Below are 27545 nucleotides of genomic sequence, written 5' to 3' on the forward strand. Positions count from 1 at the left end.
GAAAATTGATAACACAGATACAAATTTTACATTTTGTTATTATGTTCTAATCCAATTTAACTCGACTTCACTTTATCACTTATCGTTTGAGGAGCTCTTATATCATTATAATTATTAATTTCAGTTCTCGCTCTATTTTCTAATGGCGATAAAGATAGCAAACAGCTGTCTCTTTGAGGCTTTCTAACAGTTTTGTAACAAAGTTGGACGCGCGTGTCGACAAAATGTCGATGATCGTTCACACGACTACGCGAGAAGGATAATGCAACCAGTTTGGAAAGGAGCATCTGATATCCCGGTTTTATAGGATTTCGTGGCGCTATAAATCGTTGAATCGCTTGAGATCTCTACATAACAGGTGGCAACGCGCATCCCTCTGTATTTTCCATAGTATCTCCCTTTCTGTGCCTATCTTGTCGAAGAATTCTGCCTCTTTTTGTATCTTTCTCTCTCGGGAAGCTGGAAGAAATTTAATAATGGTTGAATTCAAGCATTTAGAATGTGATATAAATTCGAAGGATTGTAGATTTTCTCTTCTGAGAGAATCAAAGAAATTTATAATACGATTGTTATGCAACGATTCGATATTTTGAATAGCAAGTTTTATAAATGATTTTGTGTGAAATAATTGTTTTGATTTCGCGTTCATCATTGATACAAATTTTTAGGTTAAAATATAGCGGTATTAAAATTTTTGACATTTTTAAAGTATTGTTAATTTGAATTTATTACAAAAAATTGTTTGATAAATATACCTTAAATGACGTAGATATTAAGTTAAGGGAGAGACTGAATGATAATATATTGGGTACAAAAAACATCTTTTCACAACAAATTTTTCAAATTGCTTTTTAAATTTAATATCCAAACTTTCCTTGGGTATCGTGTTCGCTATTATCTAACCCTCACTTCTCTACGCTCGTGTTATACGAACTTTGTAACGCAAAACTCAGAATTCTCAAACTTGAAATTGTATTATGGAAATCTTAAAATCGCGCCAATTTAGTTTTAACTAAAATCTCTCATTACTCGCAAGAGTAATTAGAGATTAATAAATTGTGAATTTTTACGCAATATCAAATTTGCTAGGAACCTATAGCATAATGAAATATTAGAAAAATAATTATTATTTTCCAAGTTCCTTATCTTAAAATCCTCGTAATATTATTACAAGAAATTGAATAATAATAATTATTGATTGAGAAATTAAAAAAAAAATACACACGATATTTCTTCAAAAAACGATATTCCATCAATCTGATACAATTTTCACCTAATACTTCCTTCCCTTTGTTTCAGGTATGTACATCTATGATATCCAGAGATCTATGATATCGAAGAACAAATTTCGCCTGCATGCGTGAGTACACGTTCGTATCGAGAACGCTTTCGAGAGCTTCTTACATGCCGCTTCGATACATTTCTTCCGCTCGACCTCAAGCGTCGTCGAATTTTTCCACGGATATATCCCGCGTGCCACGATCGCTCAAATCGACCCCTTCTTGCTCTTCGTTTTATCGCTCTTTCCACACCCTTATCGGCGTATTGTCTCGATTCGCTCCGCGATCAGATAGACGACAATTAAAGCGAAGTTACCGACCTCTGCAGAGGAAAGCCGCATTGTACTCACGGTTACCCGTGAAAGGATCCATTTCGCGTCTCTTTCGAAATAAAAGTAGAGCGAATCGTGAAATTCATCGCTGAGCTAATATCTCGAGCAGTATTATCTCGCGACAGAACGTTCCCTCACCGAGAACCTTCTTGGAACCTTCCCATTACGCGGAATTTTTTTATCGTAGATTCTCGACTTACGATGAATCATGAAAATTCTTCTTTTTTTTTTTTAGAATCTTTCTTTTTTAAGTAAAAGTTTCTCGAATGTTTTTAATGAATGAAGGTTAATTTAAAAACAGAGAATAAAGGTAAGTAAATCGAAACTATATATTCACGTGTAAATATTCGTAGTTACCAATCACGCTGATCGATCTACGAATTTCGTTTCTTCGATATAGATTCAATATAATTAAATCGTGTATTATTAAGCGACGTAAGAGAGAACTTAATTAACCGTCACAGAGAGAAATGGGCAAGCATTTCTTGGCAAATATTTTAAGCTCGAATCACTTTGCAAAATTCATCCTACACTTTACGAAGTTTACAATGAAACCTTCTCGGAAGCCGGTGGATGCCATAACAACCGCATTCCATGCTCCACTGGTTTAAAAATCTACTTTACCAAGTGTAGATTGCATACGTTTCGCGAAACTGTTTTATACTTTACACTTGGAAACGAGAAACATTCTGACGGATGTTGCACGTGTTAACGGAAGGAAACGCGTAATAAATTTTCCAACTTCTTCGCGAGTGATGGCCATCGAGTTCTTGGAGCCTCGCGCTCGTGGAGAATGAGATTTCTCGCGTGTTCAAAATTCAAAAGCCGCTATTTCGCGCGAGCTCGAAAAAAGAGAAGCGGAGGAAGAAATGTAAGGAAAGAAGGAGAGGAGGGAATCAAATCAGTTTCCCTTAAGGGGCGAAAATCGAAACGAATTCGCACCTTCGTTGTCTTCGTTTCTATTCCAGAAACGAGAAATTCCAGGATTTCTTGTCCTGCATCTCTTCGACGTTATTTCCAGTTGTCTAATGTTGGACAAAAAATAATTTTTTTTTTTTTGTAGAAGGGTTTTCGAATAATAGCAACTTGATGGTGTTTTATTTCTGTTTCCTTTGAAATTTACTTGCGACATTAGATCATTAATTTATTAGCAATAATTTTTTAAGATTGTATGAATGATATTTTATACATGATTCGTATTAAAATATATTATTATTGTTAAAATTATTGTAATATAAATGAATTTTTTTTATTTAAATATACGTAATAGATATTGAAATGATCTTTAAAAAAAAAGTCAAATGTAAAATTTATGTCTATTGAAACTTTTGTCGAAAAATCTATATTTAAATTTTATGTAAAAGGTTTTATATAAAAATCACTTTCTATAAGAATCTTCTTACGAAAAAAATCTCATCGTGATTTTTTTTCATAAATTGGATAAACATTATTTGTTGAGAAAGGAATGAAAGGAAGAATAAAAGAAATCTTGTGCACAACGATGTGACGTACGGGCACGTTCGAGCGCAAGAATATACAAGACACGTACGTACAAAAATGTAAAATGTAACGAAAACAAAATAGAAATGGAGTAAGGGGAAGCAATGGTGGGAACGGATGATAAAGACAATTTTTACCTGCCTCGCATTCGAGATTCAAGCCACGTTATCGAGTGTGACAGAATGTCCAATGCAACCAATTTGCTGAATCTCGTTTTCTAGTCAAAGATACCAGATAGAGTGTATCGATACAATGGTATGCTTATTCGGACAATTTTTTATCTTAATTTATTTCTCTTAAACAATTTTTTTATTATTATTTATCGATATAAGTTTATGCATTATTTAAAAAATATATTTGAAAATGAAATGAAGATGAATTAAAATCTGTCCTAATATCTCCATTCATTAAATCGTGATTTATTAAATTGTATAATAGATTCAATGTATGTTAATTTTATTTAATTTTTCTCTCTTAATCTCTTTCTATCGATTTATTCCAAAATCGATAGAAAAAGATAATTCTAAAACTCGATACTCAAACAAGCTAATAAATTAAATATTTTTTGTAATATTGAGAACAATAATTTTTAATTCGTTTCCAAAAAAAAAAAATCTTTGTAAAGAGAGGAAACTCGAATCTTCAAATCTATTATGAATTCAATCAGTTTGAAGTAAATTTTTCAAAATTCCCGGAAGAAAAATACTTCTTTACTTCTCTTATTTTTCCTGATATAAAAATATCTTCGAGACAAACGAACTGTCGTTCGACTGTAAAAGTAGAAAGAAGAGAACTCTTGAAAATGATATTCTTCGAACTGATTGTTGACCAATTTTTTTTCCCACGAAATTATTTAAAACACCCACAATTTTTCTTCGAATATACTCTTCATTATACAATGCTCTCAAACGAAACAAGCGCGTATCGCATCACAATTCGTATCTTCGAAACGTCAATCGAAACGTCCTCCCTTTCGAAGGGGTCGCGTAGTGGACGAGTGTGACCAAATAAATGTGTAGGAACGAGCCAAGTTGTCGAGAATTATTGGACAGAGAAGCGACACGGATGTTATAACGTGTCTCGTATCAGGAGCGACAGTGTCGAATTGAAAAGCCAGGATATTTCGTATTTTTCGTGGACGCGGGTGGATTAACGTCGAGTGGCAACGGCCGACACGAAGAGGAAACGGTATCCCCTGCTGTGCTCCTCCTCCTCGAGACGATAAACAAGAAGCAAGCGGCCAGAGATTGTTCCAGATGAACGAGACGAGGCCGATGTCGGCGCCAGTTCACCCCGTAATTCATCTTATCACTTAGCTAAGGAGGTTTAAATAGAGACACGCCTCGTTCCCTCCGGCTTTTTCTTCCATTTTATTTCATTAGCCAGGGCTTCCACACGATTTTCCACGGTGAGCGATGAGTCTGGCGCGGACCTTTTCCCGCGAGTTTTATTGTGCCGGATCGCGGGGTATCTTCTCGAAGATTGAAAGATTGAAATTTTTTTGAAACGATAGAAATGTCGAGGTTTTTGAACCTTTTTGAAAAATTGTCGTTGAAAATGAAAAGAGGAATTCTGAAAAATGAAAGAGGAATTGAAAGATGAACGCAGTTGATTTGAATGTATTATAAATTGTATTATAAATTGTTGCTCCTTTCTGAATAAATAAGAGAGTCTTATTCAATTCTCTCTATTAAATTAGGCAAATGTTTCGAGTGAAACGATATCGACACGTAGCATACATATACATATATATACATATATACTATTTTACTTCCCCTCCCCCCGTCTCGAAAAGATCATACGAATTTCAGAATTTTTTAAAAGTAATTTCGTCGTTCACCGTGGCGCACGAAAGAAGCAAACGAAATTCAACATGGGAACGAGGGCTTTCCTCCCTTCTCCCCTCCTTCTTCCTTTTTTCCCGCGCAAACCTTACAAAGCACCGGTGAAATTTAATTTCGGTGGCAGTAATTGAGTTTGCACCCGGTCGCCCTGTTTTCACGCATGGTAACGGTTTTTTTTTTTTTGCCCCTTTTCGTCTTTTTCTTTTTTTTTTCATGGTTCAACATCAACTATATTGTTTATTTATTATATAGAGATCCGATACACGGGTAATGTCGCTGTTTTTATTTCGCCTCGGTTAAAGAGAAACACGACGTAATTGAGCGCGCGTTTGCACAATGCTACGCGAATTGTTTCGAGATTCGTTTATTCGATGAATCTAGATTGCAGAGGGAGGATAAGGAACATTTTGCTGCATAAACGTAGGTCGCGTATGAAACGCTTTTGATTGTTATTGTTTTATGTTATTCCGGATCCAAAACCGCTATGCTATTGCAGGTGATGTCGTTCGAAAGCTTGGGGGAGGGAGTAGTATGACGGATTATGTGTGTGAGTTGTGTGATTGTATAAACGATTATTATTACGGTAACCTCAGAAACAATGATATTTTGAGAATACGAAAGTAATATAATTATAAAGAATGAAATGTAAAATGTGACAGAACGAAAGAGAGAAAAGAAGAATCTGGTGAATCTGCCTTTTTTATAGAACTTTAAACTTTACGGAAGCTATAGAATTCCATTTGTACCATTCCAAGATTGTTGCGCGTCGAATTCGATCACAAAGTTCATCTTGACTTCGTGGAATTTCAAATTCTATCCTACGGAATTTCAAACTTGAAATTTCTTGAATTTGTTTAAATTCTAGACACTGAATTCCAGGTTAGTAGAAATTATTTTTTTTTTCTCTTCGTCGTAATTGAAATATATCGAAAATTGCAAAATCAATTGCAAATCAATGGCGTAATTATATAAATCTTATTTCTATCATTTCGAGAAAAGAGATATTCTCAATACGTCATCGATATTTCCTTTTTCAAGCATCTCTTTTCCTATATTTTCCATCAGCAAAAGAATTTAAATTAATTTTTTCGAGCAATATTCAGCCGTATATCTCTAATATCTCTTTGAATCTTTTGTAGTTTACTTAATACTTTTATTTACGAATACGCGAAAATTTTTATATTTTTCATAAATTTGTAATTATATATCAGAAATTACTGATCTATATTTCTTTCGCAAAATTTCTGAATATCAAATATCATTCGCGTTTACAATTTAATCGAATAAGAAAAAAGGGAGAGAGAGATAAACATTTATCCAAAATACAAAAGAGAAACAGGACAAAGGAAAACAAAACGTTTTCATCGTTATTATTCTTGTTATTGTCTCGTTTCAAAGTACGAAAAGTCTTGTGCAATTATTATCTCGAACGCTGAACTCGTTCGAAAAAGTACACGGTTTGCCTCCCTTCATTCTCCTTTTGCCGCCCTATCTTAATTACTTAAAGAAGCTTTCATCATAAATTACCAACGAGACAGCTTTCTTCCCGGCGTGGAACATCTTTAAAATTATAACAATCGTCGGCCAACTTCGACAGAAGTACTTTGCTGAACGTTTTTACGTTCGTTTTTCAATGCAGTCGCCTTTCGGATAATTTCTCTAATGAGTTTTATTCTAATTAGGATCAAAAAGGGTCCACGTTTCTATAATCTTCTTTGGATCCTTCTGTAATCCTGCTAGTTTTGATCGCTTTTGTGATAGAAAATCGCTCTTGCGTAAAGGAGAAATGTCTCTCGAAAAATTGCCTTTCCAATATTTCATTCTGCACTTTTTTGATTAAATGAAAATCCTATTCTATTTTATCCTATTCGTTTATTTTTGTTACGTTATGTGAAATGTTATGTAAAATAATAATATGAAAGTATTTAATCTTTATTATAATATATGAAACGTAAATGTAAATTTTATTACATTACATTACAGGGTTAAGAATTTCTCTTATATATATATCCATATATATATATATCTGGAATATCTTTTCTAATGAAGATTACAAATTGAACATTAATAATGTAAACTCAAGCAAAAGTATTTACATTTAAATTATTTAGTCTGGAATCTTCTTCTGGAACCTGAAAAAAATGATTAATTAATTAAAATCATTATAAATTAAAATATAGAATTTAGAATAAAAAATTTGTTAACAGATTGATTGATTCTAAAAAAGCGAATTAATTATTTCTTTTCTTCTTTTTTTCATATAATAGTGATAAAATTACGAGTAACAGAGTTGGAGAAGTAGAGATAATAAGTAAAACAAAAGTAGAAGAACCACGACTACGATTTCATCAATTAAATTTGTGATTCTTAAAGCAAGCAGTGTAATCAATTTTGGATGGGAATCATTCTATTTCTTTCCTTAATGCGAAGCTGTAAGATAATCACGAATATGTCCGTGAAATATCAGTTTAGATAGAGTTTCATTTATTTTGTTTTATTCTTACTTTATTAATTTTTTTTGTGCCTTCAGTCATAATTTTACATTGATAAAATTATAAGTTTAAGAATCATTAAGAATTTATTGTGGTTATTTCTGGACATATACCAAAGAAACAAAAATCCAGAAATTCATTATCTATTTTCCCAGCCTATTGATATTTTCGTTATATTTCCAAATACTTTCAAAAAAAACTTGTATTAAATTTTCATCTCATTAAATTTAATTATTATTGCGATCACGCGTGTTCAATCTTCTCTTACTTTTCTCAATGTATTAAATATCAATAATTTTATTTTATCATACGTATCTGATATAACAATATCATTACACGCAAGATCGCACAAGATTTACACAAGAAAGCGAAACGCGTAACGAATGAAAATCCAGCCGCCATTTACTTGAAAATCGCATTTACTTCTCGCGCGAGGGTCTCTGGTTCCTTAAATCCTCCACCCCCTGAACCCTGTTCCTTCAATCGTTTCCCACGCGACCTGTAAAATTCCTTCGGCGGCTCCAGCATTATCCAACCCAGGGGAATCATGGCCAGGGATGGAACCATGGTTCGAAAATATTCGGTGGTGGGAAATTTGGGGCGAAATACGGAGGGTGGATGATAGCTGGAACGACCCTCCTCCACCTTCTCCTCCCAATCCTCCATCCCCTCCTCTGGCAGTTTAGGGAGTAAATACAAGAGTGAGGGGGAGGGTCATAGAGAATGGTTTGGAACGGGTACATATTCGGAAGTGAGGAAATTTACAGTCCAAGTCTAGCCATATATTAGGGAAAGTTACTTCGAGTCGTAAATGTCGAAATATATCAATAGTGGAACAGGACGACGTACCGTGGTAATAGCGATGCTGGAATTTTGCGCGTGTTTGTGCACGCGTGTGTCCGTGTGTGTGTATGTTCCGCGATGCACGATCGTGCGCGCAGATGAGTTAGTATGCGTTAAATATCCCACCTCCGGCTGCCACCAGCCTTGGGTACAGTTATCGACGAGACTGTTTAGTCGGCGAAACTGACCCGATTCCATCGGCTTTCGATGAATTCGCCAGCTTCAATCGCCAGCCTAGAATTAACTAATTTCAATTAACCACCGATTTGTTTTTCTTTTCGAAATTCGTCTCGCTTCGATAATAATCGAATTGACCTTAGGATTTTTAGAGATGAAGAAGGATGCGCAGATGTTAGAATAAGTGTTAAATGTTACGATAATTGCGATTTTAGAATAAACAGGTAAGTATAATTTATCTATTATAGCGTGAAGAAATTGTAGGAAATAGTATTTTTCTTGCAAGTTTGTTTTGCCTAATCATTTAGAATCCTTTAGATTTCCAGAGATGAAAATATGTAGATTTTAGAGTGATACACAGGTAAGTGTTGTAACTATTTACTTCGTAAAGATCATGAAACGTAAGAAGGAACAATATTTTTCTTTGGATAATCCTTAGAACCCTTTTAATTTGAAATTCCTGATATACGTGCAAACACGAAAATAGATATTATTATCTAGTATAAAGAATCTAGTATAAAGAATTTACATGATTGATTGTGAATATAGATTACGAAACGTAGTAAATGATTTGCGAATCAGATCGATCCGTCTCTGTTTCAAATGCAATAATTTCTGGAAGAAGCAGATGATCGAGCACGAGAATGATCGACTTTCTGATCCAAATTAATTAATGTCGATTGCAAAATTACTGTACACCCAGGAATTGAAGGGCATGCTCGATCGGATCGGTTCTCTTTGTAGCACGCTCGAGACCATTGCAAATCTTTGCCACTTGCCCTCGCAATTCTCTTAGTGTAGTGGCCGCTGAAACTCTGCCGGTTAAACAAGAGAATGAGTTTGTTAATTTCATTCTGTCCTATTCGATTCGAAACTCTTTTAACTCTAACCTTTGTAATTATCGAAACATCTCCTATTCGATTTCTTTTTGTTTCGCTTATTAGCAACTAAAATTACATTTAAAGCTTAATAAAAAATATGATAAAAAATTGGATATATAATTTTTGTCGGAAATTTGTCTTCAATAAATTGTAAATATTCACCAATTTTTCTTAAGAGACTTTTTATGTTTTCAATAACTAACGTCACGTTCGTCACATTGATTATATTAAATTGTTTCCTAAATTAAGTTGGATTTTAAAATTAAGAAGACTTTTTTGATAGATTTTTGATAGAGTAAAATTACTAATAAAATCCAATGTTAGCAGGATAAATTATTAGAATTATGTATTTCCTTTTTAAGAATATTTTTGTGAATAAACAAGAAAAAGATAACTTTATCGCTGGTGAACGTACAGAAATGAAAACATGTTCAGAGAATTCGTGTAATTATTTCGCAACTCGTATCATTTTCTTTCTTCGCGAAAACTTTCAAGTTCGTTATATGTATATTACATCATTCATAGCAGATTAAATTTCTTATAAATTTTACAAATTTTAAAGAATTAAAATACAAAAATTGTCGAATCATTTCTTTCAAAGATAAAAAAGATTCAAAGGAACAAATCTTATCCCAGTAAGTTCATCTTGGTCTTTGAAAAACCGTTGCAAAATAAATTTTCTCATCCTGAACGATATTTCTATTTCTTTACCACTAACCAGGTCAGCTTTGTTCCAAAGCCATGTCATGACATGTTGGCCTATCCTTACAAAGTAGACTCGTTTGCCCGTTGTCGTCACACAAGATTTTTTCACTCGATTAATCGCTAATCCCCTGACCGTGTTATTTAATAGTTATCGTTCGTCCAACCTTCCCTGTTAAAATACACTTTTCAGTACGAGTCGATTGGCACGCGTCATGTTTCTCTCGCTGGACCGCGAATTCGATTTCAACCTCGGTTCCGTTTCGATCCTATGGAACAGTATATATGGAACAGTCGCGAAATTGATTTATTTTTTTTTTTCCCTCTCTTAACGATCTTGTAAAATCGACAAGTGAGCGACAGGTGCAAACTAGAAAGGGGGAAAAAAAAAATCCGCTGGAAATATCATCGAAAGGTCAACGTGTATTTTTCAAATAAAATTTTTTTCACGTATAAATTTGGAAAAAAAGAAAATAGAAGAAAGAAAGAAAGGAGGAATAACGAACTGTTACAATTATCATTGAACGAAAGATTAATGATTACAAGTGTCGGTGGAAGAGATTAAGTTACCAGATTTTGAAGGATCAAACGTTAACTTTTTTTCGCGTGTATTTTGAAAAAAAATTTTGGAAAAGAGAAATACGAAACGATTAAATGGAAATATGGCTGGCAGACTTTCAAAGTGTATTTTTCGAACAAAATTTTTTTTCACGCGTGTTTCGCACAAATTTTGAAAACAAATTCGAAACAAAAAAAAAAAAAGAGAGAAAAAGTATGATTAAATATCATTTAAGATTTTTGGAACGAAGATTTAATGGTCGTATTGGCGGAATTGCGAAGCGATTAAATGGAAGTTGGTAGGCTTTAGGAATGTGTCGATGAGACGGTGACCTTATCTTAGTCGAACAGGCACCAATTATCGGCTTACCAGAAACCTCTGCTCCCAGTGCCTACCTGTAATTATCTCGAGCTTATTGTAATTCGAACCCAAGACGGAATCCTTATGCATGTGCACGTCACAACGTCTCAAGGTGGATATCGTGCGCATAGGATGTTGTTTCGCGTGATGTTATGGCTGCGTGACTTGGGAAGATATTTCGAAGATTGATCGAGAAATAAATGTTTATTTTGAGAATTTTTATATATATATAATAAATAGGATCGAGAGAATTTTATTTTAAACCAAATAATTGCTTATTTCATCAGTAATGAAATACAACGATAAAATTTTTTATCTGTCTATTTATCTATTTTTTTCCATCATTTTTCTTCGTTAACGATACAATTATTTTATTTGTAATTTTCCAATAACGTTTCCCTTCTTGTAACATCAGCGAGAATCAAAGTAGACGGTTAATACCGATGCACAAAGATTTCGCGATAATGTATGAGCAAGATAGTACGATTTACGGATGAAAGAAAAAGCGAATGCGAGAAATGTGACAGAATACAAATGGAATTCTGCTAATACGATACGTGACGATTTTTTATCATGAACAAAGCGGATTTTCCTTCAAATAATATATAAGATTGCTGGAAATTCTTTCGACGTATCCCCAAGTATTCGTTGTATCTCAAGTAGAATAATGGAATAACGAAACAGAATGTTCTACGTTTTTTTATATTACTTCGTTTCCTCACGACAATCGTGCATTTTTCGCCCACATAGAACGGAAAAATGGAAATTAATCGCCGATTAACAGAATTTGAAACGGCGTGTACTTTTCATCTTTTTTTAGAAGATTTGATTTAAAATCGTGAAAGGTACTGCAAAGTGTCTTTCTTTCTCTTTTTTTTTTTTCTTCGACGATTTTTTGCTTCGGGGAAAATGTGCAGAATGTGAAACATCGTTTGAATTTCGTTGTTAAAGGGAAAATGTATGATACCTTGGATTTTAATGGAGTGGGACCTAACCTAACTAAGTCCGGCAAAGTGCTTTTTCCCTCGTGTCCTACATTTTGTACACAAAAAAGCCTAAAATAGTAGGGTAATTTAATCCACGTATTTTTCTTTCTATTTTTAATCCAGTATCAAGTATTCTTATTCATAATTGTGAGATTTATATATTTCGTTGTTATATTTTTTTTTTTTTTTGAGGATTATTATTTGTATCTTTTCCATTAGTAAAAATTTTATCTATTATAAGTTTACGAAATTTAATATAATATATAAATCTTTTGAAACTTTTTTTCTCGCGAATAGATTAAATTTATAAGAAGAGATAAATAAAGAGATTTATGAAAAAAAAATCTTCTGTGTAAAATTCAAAAGAGAAATTTCAAGCATGTTATAAAAAGAAATTAAAAAAATTTACATACTTGTTGTTGATATTAAAAAATTGTTTTTTTTTTTTTTAATCAAGCGAAGCACTTTGTTAATTCACAAAGCATATTTTTTTATTTATAACTTTGACAATCTTTTAAATGTAGGATCCTCATTAAAAAAAATATATATCGAATAATTTCTTTTTCAAACTACTAATATTTCAAAGTTTCATCAAAAAACGATCTCAATAAATTCATATTTTATCTCAATTAAATTCATATCAAACGCACTAAACTATATCTTGCTTCGTTTTTCGGACAAAAATAAAATTCCACTTTATTCATAAATCAATCACAGACACCGAACCTGTCAGTCTCTTCCAACGTTTCCATCGATTTCCCCTCGACCAATCGATTCATCGATCGACACAATACGGAATTAATTCACGGATCTGTCCCAATGTCTCACGAATTGTTTCACGTAGTCGACGTAGTTCCGGGGAGGGAAAAATCCGTAGGCCATTAGGATAATTGAAAAGGAAAACTCGATGAAGTACGGTCGAAGTACGATCGCTCTTGCTCCGGCTTGTTCTCAATTATACCGACCAGAACCACTCACGAAATTAGATCTCTGTGAGTAATGTTGACCGTGTGACGCACAGCTCTTTCTGTCGTGTTTCACGGTGTTTGCCCTGCGTTCGAGGGCAAAGGTCGTCTTAATCTTCGAAACGACTCGCTGATACAGGCACATTGAGAAAGAGAGAGAGAGAGAGATGGAGAAAGTTGGGGAAGAGAAGTTTTCTCGGTGACTTGCTAGTTCATTAAGGTGCAATTAAACTCGTGTAAAACACGATGGAAACTGTTCGTGCGCCAATGTAAATCTTGAATCTTAATCGACTGACTGATCACGATCTGTTGAAAATTAGCCTTCTGTTTATTGGACTGTTCCTTGTTATTGTTTCAGATAATGTGAATAACGATGAAATATAATACGTAAAAATAAGTGGATTGGAATGTTCAGATTCGAGTTCTTTAAATACATAGAAAGAAAGATACTTTTAGAGTAGAATTTTAAGGTAACAGATTATGATTTTTTTTTTTTTTTTTTTTTTTCTCGTGAGAAGGGGAAAATGCTTTATGCATACCCATCGGCCCGTACCGATGGATTATGTGGGACTGTCAAAGTTTAGAGTGACTACCCACTAAAAACCCCTCCTCCTCAAATGATCGCAAAGTATAGCACAAGAGTGTATCAGTGAAATCAGTATTTATGAAATTATTTTGAATACTTAAAGAATAGTGAAATCTCCTCTTCAAATGATCGCGAATTACAGCTCAAGAATGTATTGGTGAAATCAGTATTTATGAGAATATTTTGAATGCTTGAAGAATAGTGAAACCTTCTTTTGACATGATAACAAACTTAGACCATGGTAAAATTATAGTAGATTTACTTTATAAATCCCCTTCTTTGAAATAAATCGATACCATGCTTAAAATTAATTAAAATGTTGCCAATGTTGTTGTTAATCGTTTTGTAAGAACAGTATGATCAATATTGCTTGATATTTGAAGAAAAAATTGAATTTCCTTTTATTCAATCTTATTGAATTATCTATTTGTGCAACATTCTAATTCTTTGATTATGTAAACATCCCTTAAATTTCTGTGTCGTTCCAGTCCATATGCAAATCCAGTATCATTTAGAAATCAATTTTCATATTCATGACCAAAGATGTCAAAATTAAATCATATCAATAAAGAATATATACTTGAAAGTACAAATGTTTATATATAAGGAAAGATATGTTTGCAAAACACTCGGTTGTAGAACCGGTGAAAAAGATGACACAATAAGAAAAGCAAAATTGATTCTCTAAATTACAGCACCAAACAAAAAAGAATTGCCAATGCAGAAGAATAATAATCAATAATGATTTAAAAAAGATGACACAATAAGAAAAGTAAAATTGATTCTCTAAATTACAGCACCAAACAAAAAAGAATTGCCAATGCAGAACAATAGTAATCAATAATGATTTAAAAAAGGTGACACAATAAGAAAAGCAAAATTGATTCTCTAAATTACAGCAGTAAACAAAAAAAAAAATTGCCAATGCAGAACAATAGTAATCAATAATGATTTAAAAAAGGTAACACAATAAGAAAAGCAAAATTGATTCTCTAAATTACAGCAGTAAACAAAAAAAAATTGCCAATGTAGAAGAATAGTAATCAATAATCAAAGTGATTTAAAAAAGATGACACAATAAAAAAATTGATTCTCTAAATTACAACAGTAAACAAAAAAAAAAATTGCCAATGCAGAAAAATAGTAATCAATAATCAAATTAATTTAAACAAAAAATTAAATAATAAAATATAAAAATTAAATAATAAAAGATTAAAAACAAATAAATCGAATCTTTTCCCTTCCCCATATTAGTAAAAAAAAGAGACATCCTTCTTGTTAAGAATTATTTTGCAAACCGCCTGATTAGTTATGAAACAATTCACAGCGATGTAACAATGGATTTGTTAGATCTGCAAGATTATTACCATTATAGTGATAACATAACAAAGATCAGAAAAAAATTTATATATGTAAAAGAATTTTCATGAGAACAGTATAATCGATATCGTTTAAAAATAAAGATAAAAATATGTATAAGTCCTTCCTTCATATTTTTATCCAAAAAACAAATCACACGTAATTACCCTCTCCATCGAAGAAAATCATCGTTCATCATCACTGATCATCGAAGAAAAAACTCTCCAAATTATATATCAAATTATCAGTGCAGTTCCGCGAAAATAATATCGTTTAAGAATGAGACGAATAACGAAGTGAATCGAATCTTTCATTTCTTCGCGTGAAAAAGAAAAAAAAAAAATTAGGTCTCAGATCCTCAAGGAAAAGAAATCACGGAAAAAGCAAATCATATTCTCCAAATTATATATCAAATCATATATTTCATGAGAACAGTATAATCAATATCGTTTAAGAATAAAGGGAATAAAGATAAAGGTAAAATAAAGGAAAAATAAATTGAATCTCTCTTTTTTTTCGCGTTTTAAAAAAAACTCGGTCCCAGATCATAAAAGAAAAGATGGCAACAGAGAGAGAAAAATCATACTCTCTAAATTACACACTAAATTATCAATGAAATTCCATGAGAACAGTATAATCAACATTGTTTAAATTAATCAACATTGTTAAAAATAAGACGAATAAAGATAAAGAAAAAAAAGTAAATCAAATCTCTCCTTTTCTCGCGTTTTAAAAAAAACTCGGTCCCAGATCATAAAGGAAAAGATGACAACAGAAAGAGAAAAATCATACTTTCTAAATTACACATCAAATTATCAATGAAATTCCATGAGAACAGTATAATTAATATTGTTTAAAAATATGACGAATAAAGATAACAAAAAAAAAGTAAATCGAATCTCTCCTTTTCTCGCGTTTTAAAAAAAACTCGGTCTCAGATCATAAAGGAAAAGATGACAACAGAAAGAGAAAAATCATACTTTCTAAATTACACATCAAATTATCAATGAAATTCCATGAGAACAGTATAATTAACATTGTTTAAAAATAAGACGAATAAAGATAACAAAAAAAAAGTAAATCGAATCTCTCCTTTTTTCGCGTTTTAAAAAAAACTCGGTCCCAGATCATAAAGGAAAAGATGACAACAGAGATAGAAAAATCATACTCTCTAAATTACACATCAAATTATCAATGAAATTCCATGAGAACAGTATAATCAATATTGCTTAAAAATAAAACGAACAAAAATAAAAAAAGAAAAAGTAAATCGAATCTCTCTTTTTTTCGCGTTTTAAAAAAAACTCGGTCCCAGATCATAAAGAAAAAGATGACAACAGAGATAGAAAAATCATACTCTCTAAATTACACATCAAATTATCAATGAAATTCCATGAGAACAGTATAATCAATATTGTTTAAAAATAAGACGAATAAAGATAACGAATAAAGATAACAAAAAAAAAAGTAAATCGAATCTCTCCTTTTTTCGCGTTTTAAAAAAAACTCGGTCCCAGATCATAAAAGAAAAGATGACAACAGAGATAGAAAAATCATATTCTCTAAATTACACATCAAATTATCAATGAAATTCCATGAGAACAGTATAATCAATATTGCTTAAAAATAAGACATATAATATAATATAATATATAAATATTCATATAAAATATATAAATAACATAAATAACATATATAAATAAGGTAAATTAAATCTTTCTTTTTTTTTTCATATAAAAAAATCTCGGTCCCAGATCATGAAAGAAAAGAAACTACAGGAAAAGTAAATCATTTTTCTTTAAATTTATATAGTCAAATTACCAATGCTAGAACATTATAATTAATATCGTTTTAAAGTAAAGAGAAATAAATCGAATCTTTTGCGTTTTCTCTCATATTAGAAACATAAACTCAATCGAAAAATCGATATCCTCCTTTTTATCGAAAATTTAGTTTCCCAAACCGCCTTATAAGTTATGAAATAATTTTAAAGAATCTAAGATTCGCTGTCATGCGACAAAATTAATTTTCGTATCGATAATAACGAGATATAATAGATCATAAAATTTATTACAATTAAAAATTATTTATTAAAAAAATTGATTTTCATAAATATGATTCACGAAGAATTCGTGATTGATCCCATGCGAAGGAATTAATTTTTGTGTGCTAGGGGAAAACTGGAACTTTTGATTCTTGAATTTACTTGCACACAGATAGTGGTAATAATAATAAAATTTTTTAATTGGATTTTTAAAAACGAGAATTCAGTTCTTGTGATTATGATTATGAAATTTAAGATTTAAATTTAATTCAAGATTGAGATTTAAATTTGAAAAATTTTACTTGTATAAATTCAAAAAGAAAAGATAGATTCGTTCAAATTAAATAGATGGAGATGTTATGCATTGTTGAATTAAAAGATTTTATTTATTTACATTATATCACCCTCCTTTTCTATAATTTTTTTTAATAAAAAAATAATTTAACGACAAATTAAAGTTTATATTATAATATATTATATATATATATAATATTAATATCGAAGATCTTCGATCTACTAATATTTTTTTTTCTTTATTTAAATTTATTTCTTTATTTTATGCAAAACACCGTGAAGATTTTTTTGTAAGTCTCTTTTATAATATTACAATATAAACTTTAAACTTTCGTTAAATTATTTTTTTTTACGTATCATTTATTCTACATTTCTATGAAATTTCTTCAACAAAAAAATGCAGCAAAACACGAGCTATAATAAAGAAAAATCTCGAAAACGAGATAAACGATAAAATCGTTGTTGTTTGCAAGTTTAAGACGTTCGTTATACAACTTTCTAGTTGCCGCGTAACTTTACAACATCGTCTACTTATCGTTACAGGACTTTCCACTTTGGTTGATACTTTATTAATACTAAGGTACGTAATAGTGAGAGCTAAGTAATGCAAAAAATAATTGGCAAACGTTTATTCACGATGCTGCGTGGCGCCGCGAATGTTTGTTCTATGAAACTGGGACGTGCCGAGTATACTTTTACTCTCCCTTAAATGAAAAAGTAAGAAGTTGTGGTGAACTGGGGATGCAGTAAAGTTTCCTTCGGTTCGAGTGGAATAGAAAATAGGCGAGGATGTAGTTTGTGAAAATATTATATTAAAGTAAAAATCTTCGATTTTCGATACACCGAATCGATATTCCTACCAACTTAAGAAATCTTATTTGAAATTTCTCTGCATCTCAATATAGTTCTCTATTTTTTTTTTTTCTATTTTTTTATGAAACATTAAATATGTCTTTTCATTTTGGAAGAAAAAAAAAATCTGAAACTTTTCGAACGAAGTTGAAAATTATTGAAAATTCTAAACTTCATTTTTTTTATCTTTTTATTTTATTTACATATCACTTCTCTACATTTTTATCCACGTTTCATGGCTCTTCGAGATCTTTCCCTTTTTCATGTTTATGCCTAGCCAAAAAGAAAACTGTACTATTTTTTTTGTCCTTTGTCTACGAATCCCGTTTCGTTCTTTCCGATTTTTACTCATTTTAATCCATTTTAACCATTTTTCTTCCATCTTCCTTTTTCTTCTCTTTGATCCGCAAGGAAATACAAGAAATCATCGATAGTTAAAATTTTTTTCATTGTTTTACAAAATGTGGAAAAATTCGCAAATAAATTATACACATTTTCGTGAATTTAACGCGTATCACAAAATTTAATACCGCGTTTCGAAATATTTAATACCCATAGGAGAGAACCTGGTATACGTGTTTGAAATGCAACAATATTGCAAACCAATATTATATCAGTATTACAAAATATTGCATATAGTTATTTCATGCGCATAATAAGTATAGATATCTGTTAAATCGATAAGTATTCCCATAAATTTATTATCCGTGCTAGTGATCCTAATGTATGCATTCAGAAATTTATTATTCATAATTCTATTTATAAATTCGAAAATGATGTTTTTGAAAAAAATATGATCGAATTTTCTTCAACTTTATCGAGTGTATTATAAATAAAAAAAAAATTGTGAATATATTTTTTATTATATGTTAAAAAGACGTGCTGCGACAAAAATATGCGGCCGAAATAGTAATAATTAAATTAATAATATTTCATGTGATGTTAAATTTCTACTCGAATGTGATACAAAGATCGTAGATAAAATTTAAATTATTGACAGAAGACATCAAAGCAATCCTTGGAAATATATGATATTTGAAAAATAAATATCGATTGATAATTGAATTAAAATAATTAGTAACGTCTCGTAGAATATTAAGTTTCTACTTGAATACGATAAAAATCGTGATAAAATTTTCAGCAGAGAATTTCAAAGAAATCCTTAGAAATATATTATGAATATATGTTTGAAGTATTGATATATCGAAATGATAAAAATTTTGAGGAAAGTGTAATTAAAATGGCAGAAAAAAAGTAGCATGAATTTGAACAAAAATATCGACTATTAAGCCGAAATATTAATTAAAAATGTGCTCGATCATTTAATCAGCGGTGAATATACATCGAATACCGATGAAATTCTAAAAAATTCAAATAAATTTTTTTCTTTATTAAATTTGAAAATTATGAATAGTAAGTATTAATCAATTAGTGAAAAAAGAATTTAAACATCGAAAAATATCGGCGAGAACAAGCCAGGAACAAGGATCCTGTTCAATAACACCGTCAATACCAACGTCAGCAAGATCGCATTCAGTTCTCGGGAAGCGTAGCAAATGTAAAAAAAAAAAAAAAAAGTGTGCAGTGTACGTCAGCAAGAATTGTTAGGCAGCATCGAGATCACGATCAATCGTGAGCACGTATTTTATAGTACCACGTTCTATGCTATAAGGTTCGCCATTTTATATATAAAATACACTTCTAGTGTCCACGAAAAACGTAGCTTTTGTTCTTTAACATCGATTGAGAGTAGAAAGAGTAGAAAAAAACAAAATATTATTCAAGCTACTCGTATAATTTCGTCATTATGGAATTTTAATTCCTATTCAAAAAATGTATGTAAAGATATCGAAAAGTACAGAAAAGAAAAATTATATAAATTGGAAATTAAATTTGATTTTCAAATTCAATTTATGGTAATATTTAAATGACTTATACATTGCTGTAACATTACATTAAGAAATTATTTTATTCCTTATGATATCTTTATCAAAGAATTTAGACATTTTGGATATATAAATTGTAAATTTAAATTTTTTCTTTATAACATATATTATTATCATTTATATTTGGTATTCAATTCGTACGTACTAATTTATTTAACTCCGACCGTGAAAATTAAGAACTGACTTTACAAATTTCATAAATCATCGACTTTTGCTTGGAAAATTGGAGGTACGAAATGAAGATTATATTATAAATCAAAGAATACAACAAAACCATTAAAAACCAAATCTACTAAAAACTATCCTCCATCTCTCTCTCTCTCTCTCCAAAATTCGTCTGACCAGCCATAAAGATTCCGTTACGCAACTTTCCAGCCAAACATCGTTACGACAGCAGCCTAGTACACGTCTAACCACCGACGATATTAATTCCCCTCGAGAGCGTGGAGCGCCTCCTCTCCGACAGATCGAGCGTACCACTCGTCGCGTGCAAAGTCACAAAATTTAGAACATAGTGCGAGCAGAGAGAAAAAAAAGGACGCGCTACATTCGACCGAAAGATAGATAAAGACACAGAGGGAAGGCAGAACAGCCGTTGTAAAAAAAAGAAGGGAGGAGGAGGAAAGAGACAAAAACTTGTCGAGAAGTGGAAAGCGGAGTAGGACAAAGGAGACAAAAAGCGAGAGAGGGAAGAGGGAGAGAAGAGCATCCCAGGGGAGGAAGAGAATGGACGAGGAGAGGGGAAGAGGAGCGGAGAGGGAGTGGATTTTGCGAGAGCAGAGGGGGTGGCGCCGCGGGCCGCGCCGTCGCCCAGCATCCACCTCGCTTCCACCCGCCCACCCTCGCAAAGGCGCACCCTCGCGCCGCGAGAGTATCTGGTTAGTAGTCATACGCTGGCCCGTTGCGAGGCTGCCGATATTGCCGTGCCTCTGTCGCTCGCCCATCCTCACGCTCCATCCGACGTTGCATCGCGTTTAACATCTGTGCGTGTCGGTGACCCAGTTCGAGCGCGCGGAGCATATCCGCGGCGGTGATTCGTCGGCGCGTGTCCGCGGGTAAACACGGGGAAGGAAGAACGTGGCAACGGTGGTGCGACAGAAGTGTACGGTGATTGAAAGCACGGGAGGAGAAAGAAACCAAGGTACGAAAAGCTTAATCGTTGGGATTAAGGACGCGCAACGATCTTTCACGCTCCTCGAGTAAAACCCACATGGTACGTGTTTTGCTTCTCCGCTATCCACGCCACCCCTACGTGGCTCCCTCTCCACTAGATTCGCGTGTGACGGGGACACGCGTTGCCCGATCCTAGTTGGAGGTGGTGCGCTTTCGATGAGAGCGAAGGTCTGGTGCGTTGCTTAACCCTAGCAGGATTAGACTACAGTCATCGTGTAACGCTGTGTTGTTGTTCCGCTCTCGTTGACGAATGTTGATGTTGGATGGCTACCACGCTTGTACGGAAATAAGAGGAGAGATCTTTCCATTCTTCCAAGATCGTCGCGAGATAAGTGGTACGCCGTTGGATTACGTCGTTTTAAGAGGCGACCACATGATTTCGAGCGGAATTGAATCGAGGAGAGAGAGTTCTCATATACTTTGGTATCGGTGGTAATTCAAGAAAGAGGAAATGTTGCTTTGTAACAGGATAAAACAGGATGATATAGGCAAGAACGTTTATCCCTTGTTCTAACTTTGTCACGAGTGAGACAAAGTTGCTCTTAAAGAGAGCAGCGTAAAGAGAATCACATTTTCGTATTTGTTTTTTGCAACGAAAAGTTGCAGGCGGGAAACAATTATTTCCCTTATTTTAATTTCGTTGATAATGGGAAAAAAATGAAATGCAACACTACAGAATAAAAGGATATAAAGAGAAGAACATATCTATTCCTTGCTCTAAGCACGACTAAGAGATGCCATTGAAGAAGTAGAAGCTAAAGTATCACATTTTCTAGAAGATTTTAAGCTTTCCAAGTGGGAAATCTTACGAAAAGCTCAATTGACAAGAACTTATTCCTTCATCGTTTTTTACAATGAGAAATTCATCGATGCATGATGCAATGAAGCACAACGAGAAATAGTATAAAATAACAGGATACATAGAAAGGAGAAACATAGGGGATAATATCGTTAGATGGACATAACGGCATTTCCATTCCCAGTGGACTAATCTATTCCGTGTCTCGGAGGAAACGGTAATCGATACAATGGAAACGTTCATGATAATAGGTATCTGCTTCCTATGCTACGAGATGTGCGATTTGATCAGACGTTACGCCACACCGCAAACCGCCGAGCCTAGACGCTCGTTTCAAGCTTCAACTCGCACACAACGTATATTTTCGATTTCTCACAGGATGCAGAGTCGGCCAGCTTGTTGCCCTCAGTAAGCTTCGCATCTTCTTTCACCTTCCTACTTATATGACAGGTTTTGAAGGTATCGGTCAACAATTGCGAGGAAATCGGAACAGAGCAACAGTTTTGTTTATCTGAATTTCGAAGAAATTCTAAAAAGCCACGTTCCTCGTGCAATTGTTTCACTCTCTCTCTCTCTCGTGAAAAGTGAGTCATTTCTTTGTTCTTTGACTGTTGTTGTTTAGAGACTACGTTGCAGTCTACACGTGTGATTTTCGAAGAAACTTTCAAAGAAGTCTATACATATGGGTATCATCAATTATACGATTTCTGAAAAAAAGGGGAGAGAAAATTGTGGAATTTTTTAGTGGTTAGTATCGAGGAAGTTATAATAAATACAAAATTGTGAAAGTGATAAAAGCGAAATAAAGATATGATAGTTTTCTATTCTTATTCGGTGGCTAATGTTCGGACATCGTGACAGAACTAATCTTAAAAGAAAAAAAAGGAAAAAAAAGAAAAAAAGGAAAGGATAATAATGCAAGATATAGAATGTTTATCCTTTACACATGAACTATTCACACGTGTGATTTTATCCGAGCCGCTCGAAGTGGAGGAAAAATATTGTTTGCCTGTCTCGAATCGACATCGCAAGAGTTCTTTGTAGTTGCCAAACGTCACAAGTTAACTAACTCTTGGAAAAGACAGCAAGTGTTTAAGATCATTTAAAAAACGGAACAGAAAATAATAATAATGTTAAACATTTTTGTTAGAGGGTTCTTGCCCTTCGAATTTTAAATGAAGTAAAAGATGTAGATCTGAATATGATCGCGTCGACTTGTCAAAACGACACTCTTGGAGGACGGGGCTAATCGAGGCGGAATCCATGCCGCCTTGACAAATGCATTTGCACATGATGATGGAGCGTATTATTCCGCCATCAATCGATACGGGAATAGACACGTGGATCGTCTATTATTGCGCTGTTGATAGATGAAATCTCCGATTTATCGATCACGATTTAATGGCTAGCTAAAGCGACAGAAATCGCTGTTGTTAAAAATGCGTGGACAACGAACGTTCTCCCCTTAAAAGTGTTTTTTGACGAATCGACAAAGCCTACACTGTTCACTCCTACGCATGTTAAATTGTTAAATGCTGTGAGAATTTGAATTAAGTCGGCCGATGGAAAATCGCCGTTTCACTGCCTGTCTTCGAGGATCGAATTTTCGAAGAAATTTCTACCAAAGTGGAATAGGTACAGTCGGCTGTAAACTGTCGTGCGAGAAAAAAATGAAACGTATCGACTATATATTCGAGAATTGGATGAATATATACGAGAATAAGACGAAATTACAAGAACGATTTTTGTCGATTCAAGTTTGCGAATAATTTGTGATCGGGATCATGAAACTCGATATATTAGTAAAAACAACATTCGCAATGTGTGATTTTTTTTTTTTGCTATTTTACCCCAAAATGACAGAATATTTCAATTAATATTTTTTTTTTTTTCGTTTTGACCTATTGCCATTATTTTTTCCTCAAACAATAAAACAACAAATTCAGTTGTACTCGTTATTGTTTGACGTAGAGCTACTTTTCCCAGACAACGAAACAACGATTGTATTCAAGTTGTATTGACATTGACATCCTCCTTGTCCAAGACAATAAAACAAAAATTCAATTATTACAACGTTCTGCTATTTTTGCTGGACGATTAAATAACAATTGTACTCGAGTTATTTCACATCCTGCTATTTCTCCAAACAACGAAATAAGTTCGATTGTATTCGAGTTGTTTTGTTTGACGCATCGCCATTTTTCCTAGACGACATTTCCAATATTCAATTATACGACGTCTTTGCTATTTTTCCCGAACAATATTTCCCAACAATACTTCAATTGTATTCGAGTCGTTTGACATAAAGTTATTTTCCTAGACAATAAAAGAAGAATTCAATTGTACGACGTCCTGCTGTTTTTCAGATAGTAAAGTAACAGTTCAGTTTTTAGTAAGACAGTTTTTATTTGACGTATATAGCTACTTTTCCCAAGCAATGAAACAACAATTCGGTTGTATGACATTGACGTATCGCCATTTATCCCAGACAATGAAACACCGATTCGATTAATACTTCAGTTGTTTGACGTATTGCTACTTTTCCCAGACAAAAGAAAGAACAGTTCAATCGTACTCGACGTTCGTATTGATTGTCCATCCACTTTTCCATCCAGAGAATGGCAGAACGACTCGAGTTGTACTCGAGTTGTTTGACATTCACGCAACAATTACTTTTTCCCAAAGAATGACAGATCGAGTTGTCTGGCATTCACGTATCTATTTCTTTTTCCCAGAGAATGGCAGAGATCGATTCCCCTACATTCGAGTTGTCATATCGAACTGTATCGACAATATATGTACAGTTTTGAGTGTACTAGTTACATGTTAAAAGAAGAACAATTGGATACAGTGTCTTCTCATTGAAGGCCTGGAGTTTGAGGCTGAGACTAGCTCGTTGAACATTGGGTCTTGAACAGAGGGACACGATATACAGGATCACGAAGAGGAGAGATGGACTCGCTGGAGCGGTTGATAAGCTCCGGATCGCACCAGCCAGCCCTGACGGCAGCCACGCGGTCACAGAACGCCTTCGTCCAGGCCAACCTTTGCTCTGTGATCGGACGTAAAGGCCGTCACCTGACTGGCACGTTTTGCTTAACGGGGGACACGATGGAGGGCATCATACAGTGTCTGGTGTTCCTGAAAGCGTTTTCGGTAAGAGATTCAATGATTTTGTATGAATATATCTCGATATTTTATTCGTATCAATATCATATCATATGTATTTGAATATTATAAATTGATGATTTGTTCATTGGTCAATTTTTATGTATGATCTTTCGTACAAGCAAATATAAATTACAATTCTCATACTTTATTGAAGAATCATTTATATAATTGAAATTGAACAATTCTGTATAATTATTATTTTATTATGATTGACGTTAAAAAATTAACGAAAGAATCTTTTTTTAAACATATTATTGTTAAATATTATTTTAATATTATAATATATTATTCTATTTTGTGAAGATGATTGATGATGATTAAATAATTTTTATAAAATAAATGATCGATCGATCTTTGATCGATTGTTTCCATTTGGTCCGTATCTTCCAGGTTAAACTTTTTTTTAAGTAAAAGAAAAGAAAAAAAAAGGAAATGGAATAACTCTAAAATTCAACTCTTATTTAAACTTTGTTTAAAAAAAAAAATTACGATTATTGCCAAAATTGATTAATCAATCTTTGGACAAATTTTTATTAACATTAAAATTTTATTAATGTTAAAATACTTATTGAAGAATCATTGTTCGCGAAAAAGAAATATACGAAATATTAATACCGAAAACTGTCCATTTAACGAAACGTTAACCGAAGCAACGATATTGAAATTGTTTAACCGGATATTCATGGAACGTCGGTTGGAACACGTTGTTACGGAATGCGATAATGAGCATGAACGATCAACTGACACATATGTATATATGTGCGTATATTTTTGTATCCAAATTTCTGATAATGATAACGATACAATTATTCCTATTAAATTTTGGAATAGTGAAAGAAGTTTCAAAGCTTCGATCATCGAATCACCTATTATATAGTCTGCTGGAAGAATATCAGATTTGAGCCACGTATGATTTTTTGAAAAAGCAGAGAATTCTTTTGTAAAAGGAATTTAGTTTAGATCAATGAAGGAATGAAAAATTAATAAAAAAATGAAATCGTGCAAGACACAGTTACAATCTCTATTTTCATTTAATGGAACTAATAACATAACAAAATTAATCGCAGAAAAAATGATATCAATAAAATGAATTAAATTACATGAGATTGCTGATAAAAATTTATGAAAATAAAAATTAATAAAAATATTAAAATCGTAAAATAATTAAAAAAAAAGGAAAAGAAAATTGTATATAACCCATTTTTATTTGGCTAATGCTAGAAATTAGTGACTTAACAGAACTAATCGTAAAAAAAAAAAAATTAATAAAATAAAGAGACAGCTGTGGACTAATGGGAGACAATTCTTTTCACTATCATAAAACAATTAATCGTAAAAAAAAAGAGAAAAAAAATAGAAAGGCACACAAAACTTAATGGCCGATGTTGAACAGGACTAATCTTAAAAAAAAAAAAAAAAAAAAAAAAAGAATGATGCAGAATGCAAATGGAATACCTGCTCGTTCCTTTTCATGAAGTAACAATTGAGAAAATAATCTTTCAATTCTAAGACGCATCACAAGAATGTAGTGTGAAATGTAAATGGGAAAGAAATTATCCAGTTAGATATAGACATATAACATAATCTAGAATTCTTCATATTCTAGACTTTCGTCCAAGTAAAGTATTGGTTATTATAAATTTTCGGAGGAAATAATGCGAAACGAGTACGCAACAAATAAAAGAAAAATCTTCAAATCCTTGCAGAATCTTTTCCAGTTTTCTATTCATGTATGTAATTTTTTTTTTTTTTTTTTTTTTTTAAATCTATTAACATCTGGGCAAAGAAAATCTAAAAAGATTCCACAAGGATTCTTTTTGGGCAAAAGGAATCACTTGTTTGTTTGGAAATTGAATGACACGATTCTTAAAAAATGAAAAACAAAATGTGAAATTTAATGGGCAATAGAAAGTGAAAATTATCTACTGATTTTTGAAAGAAAACAGCAATGTAATAAATACAAAATAGATGTTGAAAAAAGAATCATTTAGTGCAAGAGAAAATGACAATGATATCATTAATATTTCTATTAGAGGATTTTTGTCCAATTTTTAAATAGATGTGATATATAGATATAGATAAACATGATTGCATGATTTGATAAAGCGTGAAACAATCGTATGAGACGTATACGTGTTCATGTGTGCTCAATTATATCTTATATGATTATTGAAAAAAAAAAAAAAAGATATTTGATAAATTAAAAATTTTTGAATTTAAAGAGAAAAATAAATTGTGGTTAACGTCGAAGAAACTAACATTAGCAACGACTAAAAAAAGAAAATCAAGCAAAATGCGATTGCAATTTTTGCTTATTTTTTATTTAACGATTAATATTGGAGCATTGTAACATAATCGTAAAATAAATAAATAAATAATGCAAAAAATATATAGAATTTT

General features: G+C 32.4%; 2 protein-coding genes across 4 annotated transcripts in view; both read left to right on the plus strand.

Moving 5' to 3' along the window:
• LOC100863256 (rugose) overlaps nt 1-27545 on the plus strand; it is a 410744-nt gene that overhangs the window by 161368 nt on the left and 221831 nt on the right. The window lies entirely within an intron of this gene.
• Nucleotides 24825-27545, plus strand: part of LOC100863059 (uncharacterized) — a 30213-nt gene continuing 27492 nt past the window's right edge. Inside the window, exon 1 of the mRNA XM_086910785.1 lies at nt 24825-25130. Coding sequence (XP_086766911.1) covers nt 24927-25130 — 204 coding nt within the window. The 5' untranslated portion in view covers nt 24825-24926. The remainder of the gene's footprint in view (nt 25131-27545) is intronic.

The sequence above is a fragment of the Apis florea genome, unplaced genomic scaffold, assembly GCF_048593485.1.
Source record: "Apis florea isolate Af1SG1 unplaced genomic scaffold, ASM4859348v1 contig_3203_pilon, whole genome shotgun sequence".
NCBI lineage: Eukaryota > Metazoa > Arthropoda > Insecta > Hymenoptera > Apidae > Apis > Apis florea.